Below are 21445 nucleotides of genomic sequence, written 5' to 3' on the forward strand. Positions count from 1 at the left end.
TCATTTATAAAAATGTTTTTAGTTTATAAAGAAAGAAAAGGATTCCTAATTTTGTTTTCTTACTAATAATTCATACTACTTGACAAATCCTAGTTACCTCATATCTAGGGAAGTAATAATGTTGATTAGGATGTTGATTGGATGTGTATATACCAATAGTAAATACGTATAGAAGCTGGGTATGATACGGGTACATATACCCTAGATATACGTATAGAAATCTTGAGGAAACGGAACGAGAATTCAAATATAGCTATCTTTTGTGAATATACTTATATTGTTTTATGTATTTAAGTCCTTAAAAAGTGATTAAATACATTATATATACGATACATGTATAATAATTATAGATTATAAGTATATATATCAAAGAATGTTACGTATAGTTATCGTTTTGAAAACTTAAGTTAGTAGTTTCAAAATATACTTATAACTCATTGTCATTAGTACACAATGAGATGTTAAACCATCCTTAGATCATGTTAAATATATATAAATACATATATATACACAAATGTATAATTATCGTTTGTTATATAGTTCGTGATATCATCGGTCATATTGGACGGTCAAACGTTGTGTAAAACTCTTTTCAAAAACACAAGTCTCAACAATTTGGATTGCTTATCATGTTGGTATAGTTTAATTTATGTAAATATTAATCTCATAAGTATAATTTGGTCGGAAAATTCCGGGTCTTTACACCTCTTGCATTGCTTTTCTCTGATCCGGAGAATCTTTAGCTTCTTCATAACATATTGGTTCTTCGGTTAAGCTACCTGAAAAGAAACAAGTTGTGACTGTGTTCACCTCATAGTCACTTAGATGTCTTGGTTGTCTCTTTTCTCTTGTTGACCTTCTAACTTGAGTTGGTTCTTCTTCACTATGTGTCTCTTCTTGAGTTTGAGAAACACCATCATTCTCACTTTCTTCTTGAGTGTCGAAGCTAGGAAACACAAATTTGTAATTTCTATTTTCTTCACCATTTTTGCTTGATTCAGAAAATTAAGAAGACACTTCATCAAATACCACATCTCTTGAAGTGGTAAACTTCTTTGTTTCTTGATCCATACACCTCTAACCTTTCATGTGAGAATCATAACCAACAAAAATACACTTTCGAGCTTTTGGATCAAGTTTGGTTCGGTTAGCTTTTGGAACACGAACATAACAAATAGAACCAAACACCCTAAAATAGCTTACATTTGGCTTTTGACCATAAGCTAGCTCAAAAGATGATTTTTGTGTACCTGGCCAAGATGGTAACCGATTAGACACATGACAAGCACATTGAAGTGCTTCCACCCATAGTTCCCTAGGCAACCCTTTGTCTTGTAACCAAGATAAGCATATTGAAACAAGGTAAGCAATCTTTCTTTCTGAAACCCCATTTTGTTGTGGAGTATCCGGACAAGTCATTTGGCGAGAGATACCATTTATTTTACAATAAGTAAAGAAATCATTTGACATGAATTCTCCACCATTATCACTCCTAAGAGCTTTTACCTTTCTCCCAAATTCTAATTCTACCGCTTCTTTGAACTCTATGAACTTTGATAAGGCTTCACTTTTCTCCTTTAGGAATTTCACCCAAGTAAACCGAGAATAGTCATCAATTAACACCATGACATAGCAATGACCGCTATAACTTGGTGTTTTTGTTGACCCCATCAAATCCGTATGAATCAAGTCAAGCACATTTTGTTTTTGATTTGTTGACTTCTTACATGGAAGTCGGTGTGACTTTCCATATTGACATCCTTGGCATATTACTTCCTCACGAACATTCTTTAATTGAGGAATTCCATCAACTAGCTTATGTGAGAATATCTTTTGCAACATTTGATATCCCACATGGCCTAGTCTAGCATGCTAAATAGCTCCGTTGTCAGTTTGACTTGTTTTCTTCACATAAGCCTCACCTGCGGACAACACAAACAAAGAACCTTTCTTTTCTCCCGTGAAAAGAACATCACCCACAATTTCTTTGACATTCTCAAGGACTTTCACATCCATTGGACCAAAAAGAACATGTTTTCCAGATTCGGTAATTTGAGGTACCGAAACTTGATTCTTGGTTAATTTAGGAACAAGATAAACATCTTCCAAAGTAAAAGTATTATTATTAACATCAATAATAACATTACCTTCCTTTTTAACCGGATGAGTTGAGTTGTCGGCTGTGATTACAACTCGATTTTGATTGTGATCTCTAACGTCATGAAGAAGAGTTTCATCACCGGTCACATAATGAGAGCAACCTGAATCAATAATCCATTGATTCTTCTTAAAAACCGTATCAACGGTAAAACATTGCTCCCATTTGACTTCATCATCATCGTTGCTTGAACAAACCACGTTTGCTTTTGTGACTTTAGAACGGCAATATCTCTTGATGTGACCAACCTTCCCGTACTTGTAACATGTGGGAGGTTTCTTCTCATAGTTACTTTTGTAACTAGTTTGCTCTTCTTCTTTTTCTTTGCTAGAAGAACCTTTCTTGAAGTTCTTCTCTTTTGAAACAATATCGCATCATTTTCAAATTCTTTAGACATTTGCTTGGCCAAAGCTTCTTGATTAGAGAGTAAATTCTCTAATTCTTCAACCGAAGGTTGAGTAGCCCACCCCTGAATAGAGGTTATGAACGGAACATACTCTTTCTTCAAAACGCGAATTAAATATCTTCGCAACCGAGATTCACTAATTTTCTCGTTTGTATCAATATCTGAAATTTCAGAACAAAGAGTTTTGACCCGTAAAAAATATTCGAAAACTGACATACCTTCTTGTCTTGAGATTGCTAACTCATTTTCCAAGAATTGCAACCGTGCGGTATTCTTCTTGGTAAAGAGTTTCTCAAGAGTATCCCAAACCTCCTTTGGCGAGTTAAGATCACGAACGTGTTCTATGAACTCTTTGCTAATTGACGTCCTCAACACAAAGAGAGCCTTCCCATACTTGATCTTCCATTTTCTTCGTGACTCGCCTTGCTCAAGAGTTTCTATGGGAATTATGGCATCACTTCTGGCCACAAGTTCCCATAGGTCTTGACTTTGGAGATAAGCTTCCATACACATCTTCTAATACTTATAGTTGTTGCCTAAAAGTCTTTCCATGCCGTTGATCATACCACCGTTGTTTACATTTGAAACTTCCATTTTTGATAGCAAGAATTTAGCTTTGTAACTTTGAGTATTTGCACACAAGGATTAATTTTAAAACCTGTAGTGACCCGAACTTTTCCATGTTTATATATATTAATTGAGATTGATATTTACATGACTAAATGTTTCCAACGTGTTAAGCAATCAAACTTGTTAAGACTTGATTAAATGAAATAAGTTTCATATAGACAATTGATCACCCATGTTGACCGGCGATTCACGAACGTTATAAAATTGTAAAAACTACATGTTGTGGTATATATAGACATATATATATGGTTGACATAAGATTATGATGAGTAAGTATCACACTAAGTATATTAACAATGTGTGATATACATAAGAAATGAGATTACTAAGTTAAGAAACTCGAAATGATATATATAATGATTATCGTTATGATAACGTCTACTAAATACATATGTATCATATTAAGATATTGATACACTATATTTAACATGATAAAATGATATTTAAATATATCATTAAGTGTGTTAACAATGAACTACATATGTAAAAACAAGACTACTAACCCAAGAATTACGAAACGAGACTTATATGTAACGATTATCATTGTAACGATATTTTAATGTATATATCATATTAAAAGATATTCATACATCATAATATCAGGATAATATAATAATTTAACATCTCATTTTATATAATAAACATTGGGTTAACAACATTAATTGAGATCGTTAACTTAAAGGTTTCAAAACAACATTTACATCTAACGACTAACGATGACTTAACGACTTAGTTAAAATGTATATACATGTAGTGTTTTAATATGTATTCATATACTTTTGAAAGACTTCAAGACACATATCAAAGTACTTCTACTTAACAAAAATGCTTACAATTACATCCTCGTTCAGTTTCATCAACAATTCTACTCGTATGCACCCGTATTCGTACTCGTACAATACACAGCTTTTAGACGTATGTACTATTGGTATATACACTCCAATGATCAGCTCTTAGCAGCACATGTGAGTCACCTAACACATGTGGGAACCATCATTTGGCAACTAGCATGAAATATCTCATAAAATTACAAAAATATTAGTAATCATTCATGACTTATTTACATGAAAACAAAATTACATATCCTTTATATCTAATCCATATACCAACGATCAAAAACACCTATAAACACTTTCATTATTCAATTTTCTTCATCTAATTGATCTCTCTCAAGTTCCATCTTCAAGTTCTAAGTGTTCTTCATAAATTCCATAAGTATAGTTTCATAAAAATCAAGAATACTTCCAAGTTTGCAAGTCTACTTCCAAGCTTTCTAATCCATTCCAAGTAAATATCTAAGATCAAGGAATCTTTGTTATTTACAGTAGGTTATCTTTCTAATTCAAGGTAATATTCATATTCAAACTTTGATTCAATTTCTACAACTATAACAATCTTATTTCGAGTGAAAATCTTACTTGAACTGTTTTCGTGTCATGATTCTGTTTCAAGAACTTTCAAGCCATCCAAGGATCCTTTGAAGCTAGATCCATTTTTATCATTTCCAGTGGTTTTATCCAGAAAACTTGAGGTAGTAATGATGTTCATAACATCATTCGATTCATACATATAAAGCTATCTTATTCGAAGGTTTAAACTTGTAATCACCAGAACATAGTTTAGTTAATTCTAAACTTGTTCGCAAACAAAAGTTAATACTTCTAACTTGACTTTTAAAATCAACTAAACACATGTTCTATATCTATATGATATGCTAACTTAATGATTTAAAACCTGGAAACACGAAAAACACCGTAAAATCGGACATACGCCGTCGTAGTAACACCGCGGGCTGTTTTGGGTTTCATAATTAAAAACTATGATAAACTTTGATTTAAAAGTTTTTCTTCTGGGAAAATGATTTTTCTTATGAACATGAAACTATATCCAAAAATCATGGTTAAACTCAAAGTGGAAGTATGTTTTTCAAAATGGTCATCAAGACGTCGTTCTTTCGACTGAAATTACTACCTCTTACAAAAACGACTTGTATCTTATATTTCCAACTATAAACCTATACTTTTTCTGTATAGATTCATAAAATAAAGTTCAATATGAAACCATAGCAATTTGATTCACTCAAAACGAATTTAAAACGAAGAAGTTATGGGTAAAACAAGATTGGATATTTTTTTATTGTTGTAGCTACGGGAAATATTGTAACAATTCTATATAAATCATAACTTAACAAACTTATATTGTATTATTCATGTATTCTAATATATATTATGTAATCTTGGGATACCATAGACACGTATACAATGTTTTGACATATCATATCGACCCATCTATATAATATATTTTGGAACAACCATAGACACTCTATATGCAATAATGTTGGAGTTAGCTATACAGGGTTGAGGTTGATTCCAAAATAATATATATATTTTGAGTTGTGATCTAGCCTGAGGCTTGTATACACTGGGTCGTGGATTGATCCAAGATAATTTATATTTATTTCTGTACATCTAACTATGGACAACTAGTTGTAGGTTATTAACGAGGACAGCTGACTTAATAAGCTTAAAACATTATAACGTACTAAAAAATATTGTAAATATATTTTGAGCATACTTTGATATATATGTACATGTTTGTATAGGTTCGTGAATCGACCAGTGGCCAAGTCTTACTTCCCGACGAAGTAAAAATCTGTGAAAGTGAGTTATAGTCCCACTTTTAAAATCTAATATTTTGGGATGAGAATACATGCAGTTTTATAAATGTTTTACGAAATAGACACAAGTAAATGAAACTACATTATATGGTTGAATGATCGAAGCCGAATATGCCCCTTTTGCTTGGTAACCTAAGAATTAGTAAACCGATCTACTAATTGACGCGAATCCTAAAGATAGATCTATTGAGCCTAACGAACCCCATCCAAAGTACCGGATACTTTAGTACTTCGAATTCATTTATATCATGTCCGATGATAGGGGATATTCTTATATGCATCTTGTTAATGTCAGTTACCAGGTGTTCACCATATGAATGATTTTTATCTCTATGTATGGGATGTATATTGAAATATGAAATCTTGTGGTCTATTATTGTGATTTAATAAATATATAGGTTAAACCTATAACTCACCAACATTTTTGTTGACGTTTTAAGCATGTTTATTCTCAGGTGATTATTAAGAGCTTCCGCTGTTGCATACTAAAATAAGGACAAGATTTGGAGTCCATGCTTGTATGATATTGTGTAAAAACTGCATTCAAGAAACTTATTTTTGATGTAATATATTCTTATTGTAAACTATTATGTAATGGTCGTGTGTAAACAGTATATTTTAGATTATCATTATTTGATAATCTACGTAATGCTTTTTAAACCTTTATCGATAAAATAAAGGTTATGCTTGTTTTAAAAAATGAATGCAGTCTTTGAAAAATGTCTCATATAGAGGTCAAAACCTCGCGACGAAATCAATTAATATGGAACGTTTATAATCAATATGAACGGGACATTTCACACGACATGGGTTTGCAAAATACGCATCATCTTCACCTATTTTTAGTCCTAATCAACAATACACCAATTTTCACCATCAAGGGCTTGATATCCCCGTCCGAGCTAGAGCGCTAGCCTATTAACGGACGTATGCTATTTGAGAAGCGTACACGTTGGTTTGCGTGTATTATTAAGATGATTATACAAAGGGTATAAAATATATATACGTTAAGTTTAGTTACCAGGGTGCTCAATTTCGTAGAATATTTTGATAAACGTTTCTGGATGAAACAACTGAAAACTTGTGATTCACCTTTATATACAGATTATGCGCAACATTAAAACTATGAACTCACCAACCTTTGTGTTGACACTTTAAAGCATGTTTATTCTCAGGTTTCTAGAAGTCTTCCGCTGTTTGCTTATATGTGATACAAGCTATGTGCATGGAGTCATACATGCTTTATTCAAGAAAACTTTGCATTCACAAAATCATCACCGTGTATCTTATTTTGACTTCATTGTCAACAGATGTATTATGGTAAACTATTATTTATGGTGATTGTCTATATGTAGAAATCATCAAACGTTGAAAACCTTAGAAATTGATATTCATTTATTGTGTACTTTTTGAAAAGAATGCAATGTTTACAAAACGTATCATATAGAGGTCAAATACCTCGCAATGAAATCAATGAATGACGTGTTCGTCCACGTGGATTTGGACGGGTCGTCACAGTTGGTATCATAGCTGGTATAACGCCGTCCATGTGTGGCGGGTTAGTCGTAAAGGAGGTTCTCACAGTGTTACCTGTGACGAAGGTATTGGCTCTTACTCCTTGTGATCCCTTACAAGGATTGGCAGTAGCCGAGAGGCAGACCCTAAAATCAGTATCTGAGGTACACTCAGTGGTCACCAGGCGGTTAGCTGGGAAGGCACTGGGTGGGACGGTGGTTGTCCCCACTGTATGTCTACAGTTGGTATCAGAGCGTTGGTCCTAGTGAACCAGGTCTTGCATTAGTGTGTCTAACTGATAGTTGTTAGGATGCATTCGTAAGTCTGGACTTCGACTGTGTCTGCATGTCAAAAGTTTTGCTTATCATTTCTTGTCGGAAATTACCTGTCTATCATCTTAAGTCTAAACGCGTCTTATTGCATTGATTGCATAGATAGAGTATGGACAAAATTCATATCTTGGCATATCTATTACAGTAAACTTTTCCTGACAGCTTTCGAAAGTTCCTCCGTAATTTACGGATCCCTTGTATTATATATAGGTATTCTATGTAATTAGAATATCATCCGATATTCAAACATCATTTCATATCAAAAATCCTTTATCCAAACCGTGTAAGATAAATTCCGCATCTAGTTCGAATTACTCAGATTCCGACAGCTATTCCGATATGGATTTCCACTCGAGCTCCGAAAGCAGCGTAACCGGAATGAATCAACCAATTAGCCATCATCTATTCTGGATGAATTGGGGATGGGTTCATAATCTACTTAATCAGTGGAGACAGGAAGAAGGGGATCCCTTCCATCCACCACATTCATCTCTTGGTGAAGAACCCGAAGCACTTACCGGCGAACCCGTTCGTAACACCATTTTCACCCTCATTTCCAGAACAGATCGCAACGACTACGTAATATCCAATATTGTAAATCTTATTCATCCGCTTGTCCGAACCGCCAATCATCCGGGGGTAGTAGAAGAAGCCAACGAGCTTCGTGCTCGGGTAGTGGCTTTGGAGAATATGGTGCAAGGGTTACGAACACCAGCAACAGCACCAGCAGCATAATCGGTACCACCATCATCAACACCAACAGTATCATTACCACCACCAACAATAACATCCCCATCACAAGCCTCAACATCACAATCTGTACCTCGGATATCAACATCATACTCACCATAGGTACCAAGGAGTACCAACAACAATAAATGATGAAGTATTGATTCATAACTTCATCGGAGAAATATTCTACGGCGATTAGGTAATCTCTAAAATATTAGAGATATTTATCCTAGTTCTAACTGTATATCAGACGAATAGAAATGATAGAAGGAAGAATAGAAACCCTGACAAGAATTGTGCGTAAGGTACAAGCTAGACTTGTTTAACCAACAGCATCAATAGTACCCTTAGCCTCACCAGCACAGTCAGTACTGTCAACATCGCCTCTAACATCACAAGCTCTGCCAGTTCAAGAAAGCACCGCGGACATCATTACGAGACAACAACGAGTATATTGTATCAATGAGTTATGAAGTAATAACTCAATTCCTCTAAAGAATTTATATGTATATCTTATATATATATATATAAATTTTAAAACCATCATAAATCTTTTCGTACTAAGCTATTATGTATGAATTGAAAAAGGGTAAATATTACTCAGTTAATTCATATTACTAATATGATATAAGGTACATCTTTCGTTAACAACTTAGCCATCGTTACCTACAATCTCTGTTTCAAATTAATAAATTCCATTCCTAACAAACCAAGTGTATTATTCAATTACATAATTGATTTTACATTTTCATTTTCGATGTACTCGAAACTTTCCAGAAAATATCATCTGTACCTTGTAAGGTTCACAAAAATTCCCCGAGCAATCAACATCCTTCACCAAGGAAAAAGAATAAATAATGAAGTATTGATTTCATTAGTGAAATACTCCGCGAAGATTATGTAATCTCTAATGTTTTAGAGATTATTCATTTATAATTCAAGCCAAAAATCAAATGAGCTTACTATGATCCGAATTACATCCGAAGAAAATATACATACAGATATTTTCATAAAGACTGTAATGAAAAATTCTTTTGTACAAAATATTACTTGTGAAATATTTAACGGGTAGGTAATACTCGAGAAATATATAAGTTCACAATTAATATGTTACACTGTACATTCTTCAACTTTGATTCAAAAATTATTAACAATGCTCACAACGATATACAATCGTTTTCATACAAATTTAATTACATATTCTGATATTGATGGATCAGAATCCAAGTCATAACTCTGAACCGGTGAAATCATTCTTAGATCTCTACATCTTTCAAAGCTATACTTTGACTTCAAAACTGTGAAAGATCCTTTGGTATTGTTTTTACCAAAAATACCCTTGCAATTCCTTTTCAAAGTATCCAGTTTTACCACACTTCCAACCAGTCAACTTCAACTTTTCAGATTAAGCCTTATTGTAATCTTGATATATACGTTCTTGTTACTGGGGAACCTTTTATGTTCCACCACATTAACAGTAAATTTACCAACAACTTCATTGATCCTTGACCTTCCGAAAAATCCTTATACTCATTGAAACCCTATCATGTACTCATCTACATCTTCTAACGATAATTGCCATACCAACTACCGGGAATTAGCAATCAGTATTTCGAATTTTGCAGCAATTCTACGCCAACAGTTATATATAAACATATAATGTCTATCTCCTAGACTTATTTACTCCGAATGTGAAGTTTCTGAAAAACATCCCAAACTATGAACTAGTTCTCTTAAATTGGAACAATGCTGATGAAGCAGCAAAAACTGTAAACGACCTTAACAGTCAAAAGTTTGATGATAAAGAATAGTATGGTGGTAAAGCTGAGAAAAAGAGAAGGTTTGAAACTGGAAAACAGATTGAGTAAACCATGAAGGAGGCTGTGGACAAATCACAAGGACGAAATCTACCTTCAAAGGATCCAAATGATTCAGTGTCTGCTAAAATCGTTAGAAAACACCTTACTCCTCATTCTAAACCTTCACAGACAGATTTTCCGCATCATCCTCTGATATTAGAAATTCTAAGATATCATCGTATCTTTCATTATAAATATCCTCGATATTTCTGGAGATATCTTCATAACTATTCTTATCTGAAATCATTCATCTCTTCGCCCTATCTGTATTACATCATAAAAAAACTATTTTAGTTTCTAAATTCTGAAACCTTTAAGTTTAAAATATGAATGTTTTGAAGTAGTGTTGGGAACTGAAGCATGAATTAGTATAATATAATGACACTTGATCAACGTGATTATATTACAGTAAGTCATGCTGAGTTTCTAATGGAACGTGATAAAGGTTCACAGATCCCACCCTCATCATGAACCATGTTACATAACTCTTTCATTCTATATAATCTCTAAATATATCAAGAAAATATATTTCTTGATGATTCGGTCTTTTCCGGATATTCTGGTAATTTGATAAATCAAGATCGTGCCATTACAATTTCCTTCTTAGAACATTAACTATGTTCATTTCAAAATTCATACCTACGAATTTTGGACCATTATTCGCTTGACTTAAAGTCGGGAAGAGAAAACGAAAGCATGAAGCTCCGAAATATAATGGAAAATATAAAGCCCTATAACAACCCCGAAATTACAAACCGTGTATATCAATGCGTATAGCAATATTAAGACACGGGAAAATGAAAAACACTATAACCCCAAGGTAATGGTAGAAAAAAATAACTTCCTCTGGTGGTAGATGAAAAAGAAGAATGACAGATATGAAAGTTAGGAGTATATCAAGAATCAGAACTGGATGAAGCATTTCACAATCTTTTGGAAGTATGAAATGAAGAAGAAGATGTAGGAGTGGTGAAAATAATGAAACGGAAGTGTTTAATTTATAGCAAAATATCAGACATAGCAATCGAGGCAGATTACGCATTTAACCAAAGAAAATCCTAATTTTCGCAAATTTCGAAGGATCAAATCTTATTTAGATAATGAAGATTTTCTATTCCTTAAATTCCGAAAATCAATCGTTACTACGTCAACAGTTAAGGCGAATCTCTATTCCTTCAATTCACTATTTTACGATAACTTCTCTCATATGCTTCGAGTAATTGGATTGTTTTATCCATATTATTCAACGGTAATAAAAATTCTATTTATCAACTCATATTCGTCGTGAAAACATTTTTATTGTTAGCCATGATGACCTCACTCAAATTTCGGGACGAAATTTCTTTAACGGGGAGGTACTGTGATGACCCGGAAATTTCTGACCAAATTTAAACTTAATCTTTAACGTTTCTGACACGATAAGCAAAGTCTATGAAGTTGAATCTCAAAATTTTGAATTATTCAATTACCCTTCGATTGTTCTCAACGATTCGGGAACAATTATATGTAAATAAGTACATATACTATAACTTGAAAACATAACAAAACGTTAAGTAAATGATAATGTGCATTAAACTTATTGGTTTAAATATTTATTTGAATATATATGATAAGTTGGAATATTAGATATATAAATAACTTGCGATATGTATTTTAAAACGTGTTTATTAATATTGAAAATATATATTTAACAATACGATAAAATATAATATTAACTTGGTCATAAAAACGAATTGTTATTATATATATATTAACAAATAGCGAGACGATAATTTATAGAAGTAAATGACCAAAATACTCTAAAGTTTAAGATATACTTTGAGTGGTATAGTTTAGGGATAATTTAAGGCTATATTTTGACAAAGGTACGTGACACGAAACGTAAAATGCAAGTTTTCTCAGCGTACGAAAGGACATTTGAAAAACCGGAACCGGGACATAAGTCAAGTGATGACGTACGACTTATCAGAACAAAAATTACAAGTCAACTATGCATGTGAATTTAATATAATATATAATTAATTATATAAATTAAATATATTATATATATAATTTAAAATTATGTCGACAAACAAGAAGTTAAAAATTTGTGAGCTTTCCCAGGGTGCCATGCGATCGCATGGCCTTGAAGCACAAATCCCATGCGATCGCATGGGGTACTTTTTCAGAAAAGGTTCTATAAATTGATCGACTTTAGGCTCAGTTTTCACACACTTCTTTCTCTAATCATATATTACTCCGTATTTATTTTATTATTATTATTATTATTATTATTATTATTATTATTATTATTATTATTATTATTATTATTATTATTATTATTATTATTATTATTAAGATTAATATTATTATTAATCTTATTATTATTAATATTATTAATTAGTATTATACATAAAATACTACGACGAGGTTATGAGCGTGTCACTTTCAAAATGGTTTTCAAGCGGGATAGAACTAACGAAATTATGGTTTATTGCCAAGGAGGTTATGGGTAATGTTCGGGGGTATATTTGTGAATCAAACCTAGTGTTTATCATCTCCATTACGTCAACGTACTTTCCTACAATATTGAATCTCAATACTGATACGTAAGCACTCATATCTTATCTTTTATATATTAATTATGTATCCATGTCTAGTGCTCGAGTATATATATTTATATATGCTTGTATGCTAAATTTCGTCGTTAAACAGTTTATAATGAATCATTAATTAAATACATGTATTACTGGTAAAAGGTATATGATATACATGTTTTTGGAAAGCTTGTGAAAAATCAATAACTTTTCATTTAGATATCGAATAGTTTCGATGAACGGATTAAAACATATGGTCAACTGAATTATAATTGACGTTAATTGGAATTGCTTTTGAATCTGCAATTAATATTTAAACAACCTGTTTATGAGATTGATAAAATACTACTAGCCAAGTAATGAATCCTTATATAAGGCACGTCTCGTTTTGTTGAACAATTGTCAAAATTGACTTTTTGAAATGACTTTTGATAACTTTTATATGTCGATCTCGAGCAATAGGATTGTGATACACTATAACCCAACCTAGTTTATTAGACATGTATTGACCAACATATGTTCTCTAGGTTGAGATCTACGGTTAATCTTGCATTCCGAGTTATGGTCACTTTTTGATGAATGACCTTATGTGCTGTTAAGGTGAGTTTCATATGCTCCCTTTTTAATTGCTTTTGCAATCTATATTTTTGGCCTGAAAATACATGCACTTTATTTTAAACGCAATGGACACAAGTACATACTAAATTCTACACTGAGTTTGAACCGAAAATCCCTTAGCTTTGGTAACTAGTAACTGCAAGTTATAAGAACTGGTGGGCGCGAGTAGTAGTATATGGATCCATAGGGCTTGATATCCCCGTCCGAGCTAGAGCGCTAGCCTTTTAACGGACGTATGCTATTTGAGAAGCGTACACGTTGGTTTGCGTGTATTATTAAGATGATTATACAAAGGGTATAAAATATATATACGTTAAGTTTAGTTACCAGGGTGCTCAATTTCGTAGAATATTTTGATAAACGTTTTTGGATGAAACAACTGAAAACTTGTGATCCACCTTTATATACAGATTATGCGCAACATTAAAAGTATGAACTCACCAACCTTTGTGTTGACACTTTAAAGCATGTTTATTCTCAGGTTTCTAGAAGTCTGCCGCTGTTTGCTTATATGTGATACAAGCTATGTGCATGGAGTCATACATTCTTTATTCAAGAAAACTTTGCATTTACAAAATCATCACCGTGTATCTTATTTTGACTTCATTGTCAACGGATGTATTATGGTAAACTATTATTTATGGTGATTGTCTATATGTTGAAATTATCAAACGTTGAAAACCTTAGAAATTGATATTCATTTATTGTGTACCTTTTGAAAAGAATGCAATGTTTACAAAACGTATCATATAGAGGTCAAATACCTCGCAATGAAATCAATGAATGACGTGTTCGTCCAGATGGATTTGGACGGGTCGTCACACCAAGTGCGTGAAAAACGTCGAGCCGATCAAATAATGGGAAAATGGAGCAAGATGTCGAAAGATGTCAAACTTTTTATCGGCAATTACACGAAGCTTGAATCATTTTGGGAAAGTGGGAACAACGATGCCGATATCGTAAGTAGCGCACACCGGGCATTTAAGGAACAAACGAAGCGTAAGTTTCTTTACGAGGAAGCGTGGCGAGTTCTCAAAGATTGTCTTAAATTTCTAACATTCGAGGGGGTCGTTCCCAAGCATAATCGGCCTTTCGAGTTACCCCCACCGCTTGTGAGTGGACTGGGCGAAGGTTCGAACCAAGGTGCGGGTGAAGGTGCGGTGGGGATCCGAGTCAGTTTGAAAGGTTATTTCACGAAGAACCTCTGCGTCGTCCACCGGGTCGTTCAAGAACCAAGAGTCAAAGAAGTTCGGGGTCATCCGATGCGGCCTCACTGTTGTCTTCCAACGAAGCTCGTTTACAATTAATTGAAACTGCCAACGCTACAAGGCGGACAATGGATAGGATATACGACGCGACCGAGACCCGTGAATGTTGGATCAATTGTCATTTCTCACCCAGCCATGTGCACCCGACTTGACGGAGGAACAACACGCTTTGGTATTGAGAGCTCGAATAAAAATCACCAAGAAATACCAAAAAGCGTATGAGTTATCCAACAACGACGAGTAGTTTTTATTGTTTTATGTACTTGTGTTTGTTTTCAATTGTCTTAAAAAAAAAAAAATGTAACCGTATCATTGTTGTTTAATAATTGTGATGTTCAAAAACAATTATTTATTTGCTTTAATAATAATAATAATAATAATAATAATAATAATAATAATAATAATAATAATAATAATAATAATAATAATATAATAATAATATAATAATAATAATAATAATAATAATAATAATAATAATAATAATAATAATAATAATAATAATAATATTAATAATAATAATAAAATTTGAGGAATTATATCATGGTTGGCAATGGTGTGTTATATGAGTGTTATGAGAGGAAGTGGTGAGAAAAGAGGAAAGAGAAAGCTGATGTGGCGCCGAGGAAGTGTTGATGACGGCGTCATGGTTAGGAATGGTCTAATAAGCATTTAACTAATAAACTTTTCATGCACCTAGCATATATCTATGTAATTAATCCCGTATGTATCCGTTATCAATATAAATAGCTTCGTATAGCTCCGTATCATTATAAATAATAAATAATGACGTAATAGTCAACCCGGAGCGAAGCACGGGCCCGAAACCCTCTATATGTATATTAGATGATGACATAGCCTTGTATGTCACTTATTGACTGGACCCACATTAACAGATTAGTAACAATTGTTTTTCCCAACATCATGATCATCTTAAGTATAGAAATGGCTTGACACCCTTGTTAGGAAATATGTGAATCTGATGAGTCAAAGAAGTCTTAGCTAAATGTATTTTAGAGTCTGTAAAATTAGAGTCTGTAAAATTAGAGTCTGTGCAATTAGAGTCTAGAAGATTGAGGAACACAGACTCTGCTCTACCGTAACACAGATTCTACCGATGCCGATAAGAGATAAAGACTGAATCAAATACGCGTGAAATCCTTAAAGATAAGAATGAAGAGATTCCATCAAAGCGAATATTTCTGATTTCTAGGAGAAGATTATGAAGAGATTTTATATTATCTAGTTTCCTTATAATACGAATAGTTTCTTATGGAATAGATCTTCGAAGATTTGAGAAGCGTGTTTCTCAAATATATAAATAGGAAACTTGTAATTCATTCTAATTTGTCAATTCAATACCATTAATCTTCTGTATCTGTTCATTCTTTTATGTATTCTTTATCATTTAAAAGATCAAAATTGATTTCACATTTTATAACTTGTTAATATTTTTTATTATCATAGTTATTCTGTTCAATTGATCTCCAAAAATTCTAGGTTATTTAATTGTGTACCAACAACCTTATATTAATATCACATTCCATTAAAATGACAACATGAGAAACTACAGAGGTAAAACAGAGGAGCCCTCAATATCTGTTTATTCAAACCAAAGTTGTAAAGCAAACTTGAAATTGCAGAATTAAGGTACAAATTATAGATAAGAAATGTTTCATGCTTTCACTTCTTTTTAGGATAACTGGCTAATATGGATGTTGAATCTTAGTCCTGTTTATCTTTTTCAACGAACTCAACATGAAACCCGTTCGGAAATTGTAAGCTTGGAGTTCGTACCATTTCACCTCCTTTGATTAGTTTCCACCTAAAAATAGAAATGGGAATGAATATAGAATATCTCTTAAGTTTTACGTTTCATAAATTTCCAAATAATACATGTACGAGTAGATCATGTTTGTTATTCATGCTTACCGATATTTGGTCACCAGGTGATGAAGAAATACAGCAATCTGAAATTTAGCAAATTCTGCGCCTACACAAAACCTCTGGCCGCCTCCAAAAGCCATGTACGTCTTGGAAGCAATTTTCAAGTCCTTCTCCTACTTGTAATATAAAGTTTGAATTAAGAAAGGTTTATTACTTTGTATATTTTGGGTTTTTTTGGTGTACAATTACCTTCCATCTCCATGGATTGAAGTCAATTGGGTCTTTGTAATTGCTAGGGTCCAAATGGACAGCTGGGATACACGCCATTACCACCCAACCAGCCGGAATAGTGTAGTCTGTATTAACTCTCTATATCAGTATACTATCATCAGAAATTAATGCTTTCGAAAAGAAAAAAAAAAAGAAAGAAAAAATTGTATCTGTAATTAGTAATTTCCTTTAAACTTGAAATCTGTTGTTGCCTTCCTGAACATGCCTGTAGCTAAATTCGCCAATCTTACCGATTCAAATATAACCTATAATGTAATGTAATGTAATTTGTTAATATTAAAATACTTGTATAGTATCCAATCTTATATGAGCTTAATTACCTTAAAGGTGAATGTCATTGACTTATATTCTTGCCATGTGAGTCCGGAGTCAGGGTTTTCACGCTCTCTTATAATTTTTTCATGTTCTTCCTGCATCAAGTAGCAAAATGTGTTTGTTAAATAGGTGATAATGTATATGTGTCATGAATTATTAGATATTTCTAATCTTCACATACTGTTAACTCCTTCAAAACCCGAGGATTGTCTGTGAGAAGCTTGATGGTTACTAACATCGCGGTAGATATTGTTTCATAGCTAACAAACAAAAGAAGTAACATCAAGTCTAGTGATATCTCCTCTGTAAGTTTTGCATCATCTTGCTTGAGTTCTTCTATCACATAATCAAAAAAATCATCGTTCGACTTATTGGGGTTTTTACGTCTTTCATCTAGCATGTTCATGAGCATCTTCTTAAGCTTCTTTCTTCCCTGATAATTTCATCAAACTGTGATTAGAGTGTACGAGGGTTTCCTTCGGTGAAACTGGATATTTTCTCTTTGAAAGCGATTTGTTTGCACGTACATACACATTAGATTAGATTAGATATAATAGTACCTGTAGACACTTGTAGTAAGATGTTCCGGGAATTGCTATAGGGAATGCCATTAAGCCCTTTATGAAATATTCATAGTCTGCTCTTAGCTTCTCAGATGAATTTTCAATATCATAACTTATCAACTTTTTTGCACTGAGACCGAATGCCAACTGTGAATTAATTGCATGTAGTGAATTTTAGGTTAACTTTTCAATATCATAACTTTTCAATTGTTTTATGTTAGTTTTTGAAAAAAAGTTTTTAATCCTCCAATTTCTAGTATTTTATGAGCCAATCCATAGTTATACTGGTTGGCTGCAATTAACAGGTGTGCGTTTAATTAATACTTACATCTCCAGTTGCATCCTTGAGTTCTAGTATTTCTTGACTAGCCCACTTCTTTAGTTTTCTTTTTGTATGATAGTCAACTTCTGAAATCACAGTGCTAAGATTCCCGGAACCAACTAGACTTAACACCATGTTCTTGAGATACTTATGCAGGGCCCCTTGCGAAGTACTTACATTCTGTTTTCCAAGTATCTTGCTAAAGCTATCAGGATACCAGTGCTGGAATTGGTTTTCTTTTTGGAAGATCTTATAGTTAAGATCTGAATCAGTCGATACTATAACTTTCAGCCCAATAATACTAGTTCGAAATACCGATCCATATCTGAAATAGATATCACTGATCATGTTAATATATATATAGGGGCAGGATCAATGGGGAAGTAACCAATCGGGGGGAAGCGGAGGAAGCAAATTTTTTTTTTTTTCGTTTTTTTTGAAATTTTTTTTTCCGGCATCAAGATCACACGAAAATATGAACATTTACAAGAGACACTTCGTGATGAATGTTATTATTTAGGCGGAAAAACGATCGACAAAAATAACATTCAAGATAATATTGTTCGTGAAGAATATGAACGTTTTTTTCTTCTTCATGTTTTGTGAAGTAAAATTTAGCCCGATTTAGAGTTTAGGGTTTAGGGTTTGGTGTTTTGGGTTTATTCCATAAACCCAAAACACCAAACCCTAAACCCTAAACTCTAAACCGTTCGTGTTAAAAACTCAATCTAAATCCTAAATCTAAACCTTAATCCCTAAATTTCTAAACCCTAATATCTAAACCCTATAAACCTTAATATCTAAACCCTAATATCTAAACCCCAATAGCTAAAACCTCAAAATACGCTCGAAAAACACGATAATTGTTATATATTACTTTTTCGAGCGTTTTTCCGCCAAAATAAAAACATTTATCACAAAGTGTCTCTACTAAATGTTCATATTTTCATCTCATCTATAATGTTCGTGAACAAAGTTTTTTCAAAAAATGAAAAAAAAATAAAAATTTGCTTCCCCCGCTTCCCCCCGAATGGTTACTTCCCTCTTGATCCTACCATTATATATATATATATATATATATATATATATATATATATATATATATATATATATATATATATATATATATATATATATATATATATATATATATATATATATATATAATATTCAAACAATTTATTACAATCACAAACAATAAACAATTTAAATATGACCTTCTCATCCTCTCCTGGAAGAAGGGATGGACGTCCCAATTAGTCTGGTTTGGAGCAATAAACTGGAGCGTTTCACCAAGTAGCGGCAAGCCCATTGAACCCGGAGGAAGTTTGCCATTGCATTTTGGGTTCCTCCACCTGTAAACCCAATGGGTAAAACTAACCACAACTAGAGCTAAAACACACAAAGTTATAAGCCACATTTTTATTTTTATTTGTGAAACAAAATTCAAATTTACGGTTGAATGAAACAAGAGACTTAAACAGTTATATATAGTCATATACAAGAGATAGCTACCTAGTAATCTAGTATTAAGTCATTGGGAAAATATTAAAAAATAAAAATCAATTTGTTATATTATTATATTAATCAAATCAATCAGTGTAGTTTTTTAGCCAACTACACTAAGACCATTTGTAATGGTCGGGGTCGTGTGTTGTTTTTTGATTACTAGGAGGTGTGGGTTGTTTGTGTGAAGTAGTGGTGGTGTGGGTTTATAGTGTGGGTTTGGACTATTGTAATGATGTGTTAAAATATAATTGGGTTAAGTATTAAAAGGGATAAAATAATATTTTTAAATTAAATAAAAAATAAAAACTTGCAACAATGTCGGTTGCTTCTTCCGTTACATGGCAACGCATGCCCAAACAATACCCAAACAATGCCCCAATACACCATAAATTGGTGTTGCTTGCTTGCCACCTAGGATTGACCACGCCTCAATTTATCACGCCCCAATTTATGACCGCTACAAGTGGTCCAATGGAGATTGAAGATTATTGGGTGTCCTCACTTTCAAAGATGTGAGTTTCGTTCTTTTGTTTGATATGACTCAGCATTCTAGTTAATACTGTAGTTTTTTAGCCAACTATACTCATCATCTAGTTCTTTTCTTTGGTTTATGATTTTTTTAATCATAACCCTAAGAGCTATTGTTAAGAAATTGATTCATGCGTCAATGGTCGTACAAAAAGGTTAGTAATGTAGTTACTAGAAGTTAGTTATTAGAAGTTAGTGGAGCTGGTTATTAGCAAATTACAAGCATATAATGTATGTTCTAAAAATTTAAACATAGCCCTTAGAAGTAGAAATTGCTTTATTTATATATTATAGATTGATAACTTTGAAAAAGGAAACGTAAGATATCTATTCCAATCTTTCCTTTTAACAATGAAGGCAAATATATATATACCAGTGAAATGACCCGTGAAATCACGGGTTTTTTTAATAAAATAGTTTAATGATATGTTTTGGGTATTAAGTGAGCGTAAATGTTAAAGTCATTTTGTTTAATGACCCGTGAAACCACAGATTCCGACTAAAGAACTTGTCATTGTTTTTACAAACATATTGATATACTTAACTTGGTCAGAATAAATGAACTACATTTATTCTCCCACGACCTTCTTCCAATTTTCATCACAATTGCTATTTTTCTTGTCATAAAAGTCTACATTACAACATTTTATTGAAACGTGTATTTTGTATACATGTGTAACGTAATTAATCCGGTAAAAAAATCCATAGTTAAATAATAATAATAATAATAATAATAATAATAATAATAATAATAATAATAATAATAATAATAATAATAATAATAATAATAATAATAATAAATTTTGCTCTATAATTGAGTATTTATATTTTTAATAATAATTATTAGTAATAACAAAGGTCTCCTTATTTTTATTAAAAAAAATTAAAATTACAATTATTATATGAAGGTGGTATAATATGTTTCAAAGTTTGTACATGTGTTAATGGGGTCTTTTGTAAAAGATTGTATAATTTTTTAAAGTTTGCACATATGATCACATGGATATTTTATCATAATTTTAAAAAGTGATCCGATATTTTGTGTTTAAAAAGTTGACTAATGAATAGTCACAATCTGACTTGCATTTTAGCCACATAAATTATTTAGTTGTTATGATTGAAGAAAAGAAAAGAATAAGATATGATACAGAAGATAATAACGTTCGTTAAAAATAATACGGAATAATTATTTAGTTGTTATTATGAAAAGGAAAGACTAATTTATTAATAAAGTAGAAGATAAATAATTACTCGTTTTTAAT

General features: G+C 32.4%; 1 protein-coding gene across 1 annotated transcript; it reads right to left on the reverse strand.

The window, feature by feature from the left end:
• Positions 1 to 16493: 16493 nt before the first annotated feature.
• On the reverse strand, positions 16494 to 19566 carry LOC139889942 (cytochrome P450 87A3-like). The gene is made up of 9 exons (XM_071872853.1): positions 19364 to 19566; positions 18153 to 18471; positions 17822 to 17971; positions 17443 to 17694; positions 17267 to 17356; positions 17115 to 17191; positions 16905 to 17013; positions 16701 to 16828; positions 16494 to 16593 (listed from the first exon to the last, which is right to left on the reverse strand). The coding sequence occupies exons 1-9, from the start codon at positions 19564 to 19566 to the stop codon at positions 16494 to 16496; spliced, it is 1428 nt and encodes a 475-aa protein (XP_071728954.1).
• Between the last annotated feature and the right edge of the window lie 1879 nt (positions 19567 to 21445).

Source organism: Rutidosis leptorrhynchoides, chromosome 2, assembly GCF_046630445.1.
Source record: "Rutidosis leptorrhynchoides isolate AG116_Rl617_1_P2 chromosome 2, CSIRO_AGI_Rlap_v1, whole genome shotgun sequence".
Lineage (NCBI taxonomy): Eukaryota > Viridiplantae > Streptophyta > Magnoliopsida > Asterales > Asteraceae > Rutidosis > Rutidosis leptorrhynchoides.

Excerpts from the sequence above, each read along its gene's own strand:
- LOC139889942 (XM_071872853.1), bottom strand. The coding sequence starts at position 19,566 with ATGTGGCTTATAACTTTGTGTGTTTTAGCTCTAGTTGTGGTTAGTTTT. Across the intron at positions 17,192-17,266 it reads CAATGACATTCACCTTTAAG|GTTATATTTGAATCGGTAAG; the intron begins GTAATTAAGCTC and ends ATTACATTATAG. Across the intron at positions 16,829-16,904 it reads TCAATCCATGGAGATGGAAG|GAGAAGGACTTGAAAATTGC; the intron begins GTAATTGTACAC and ends TATTACAAGTAG.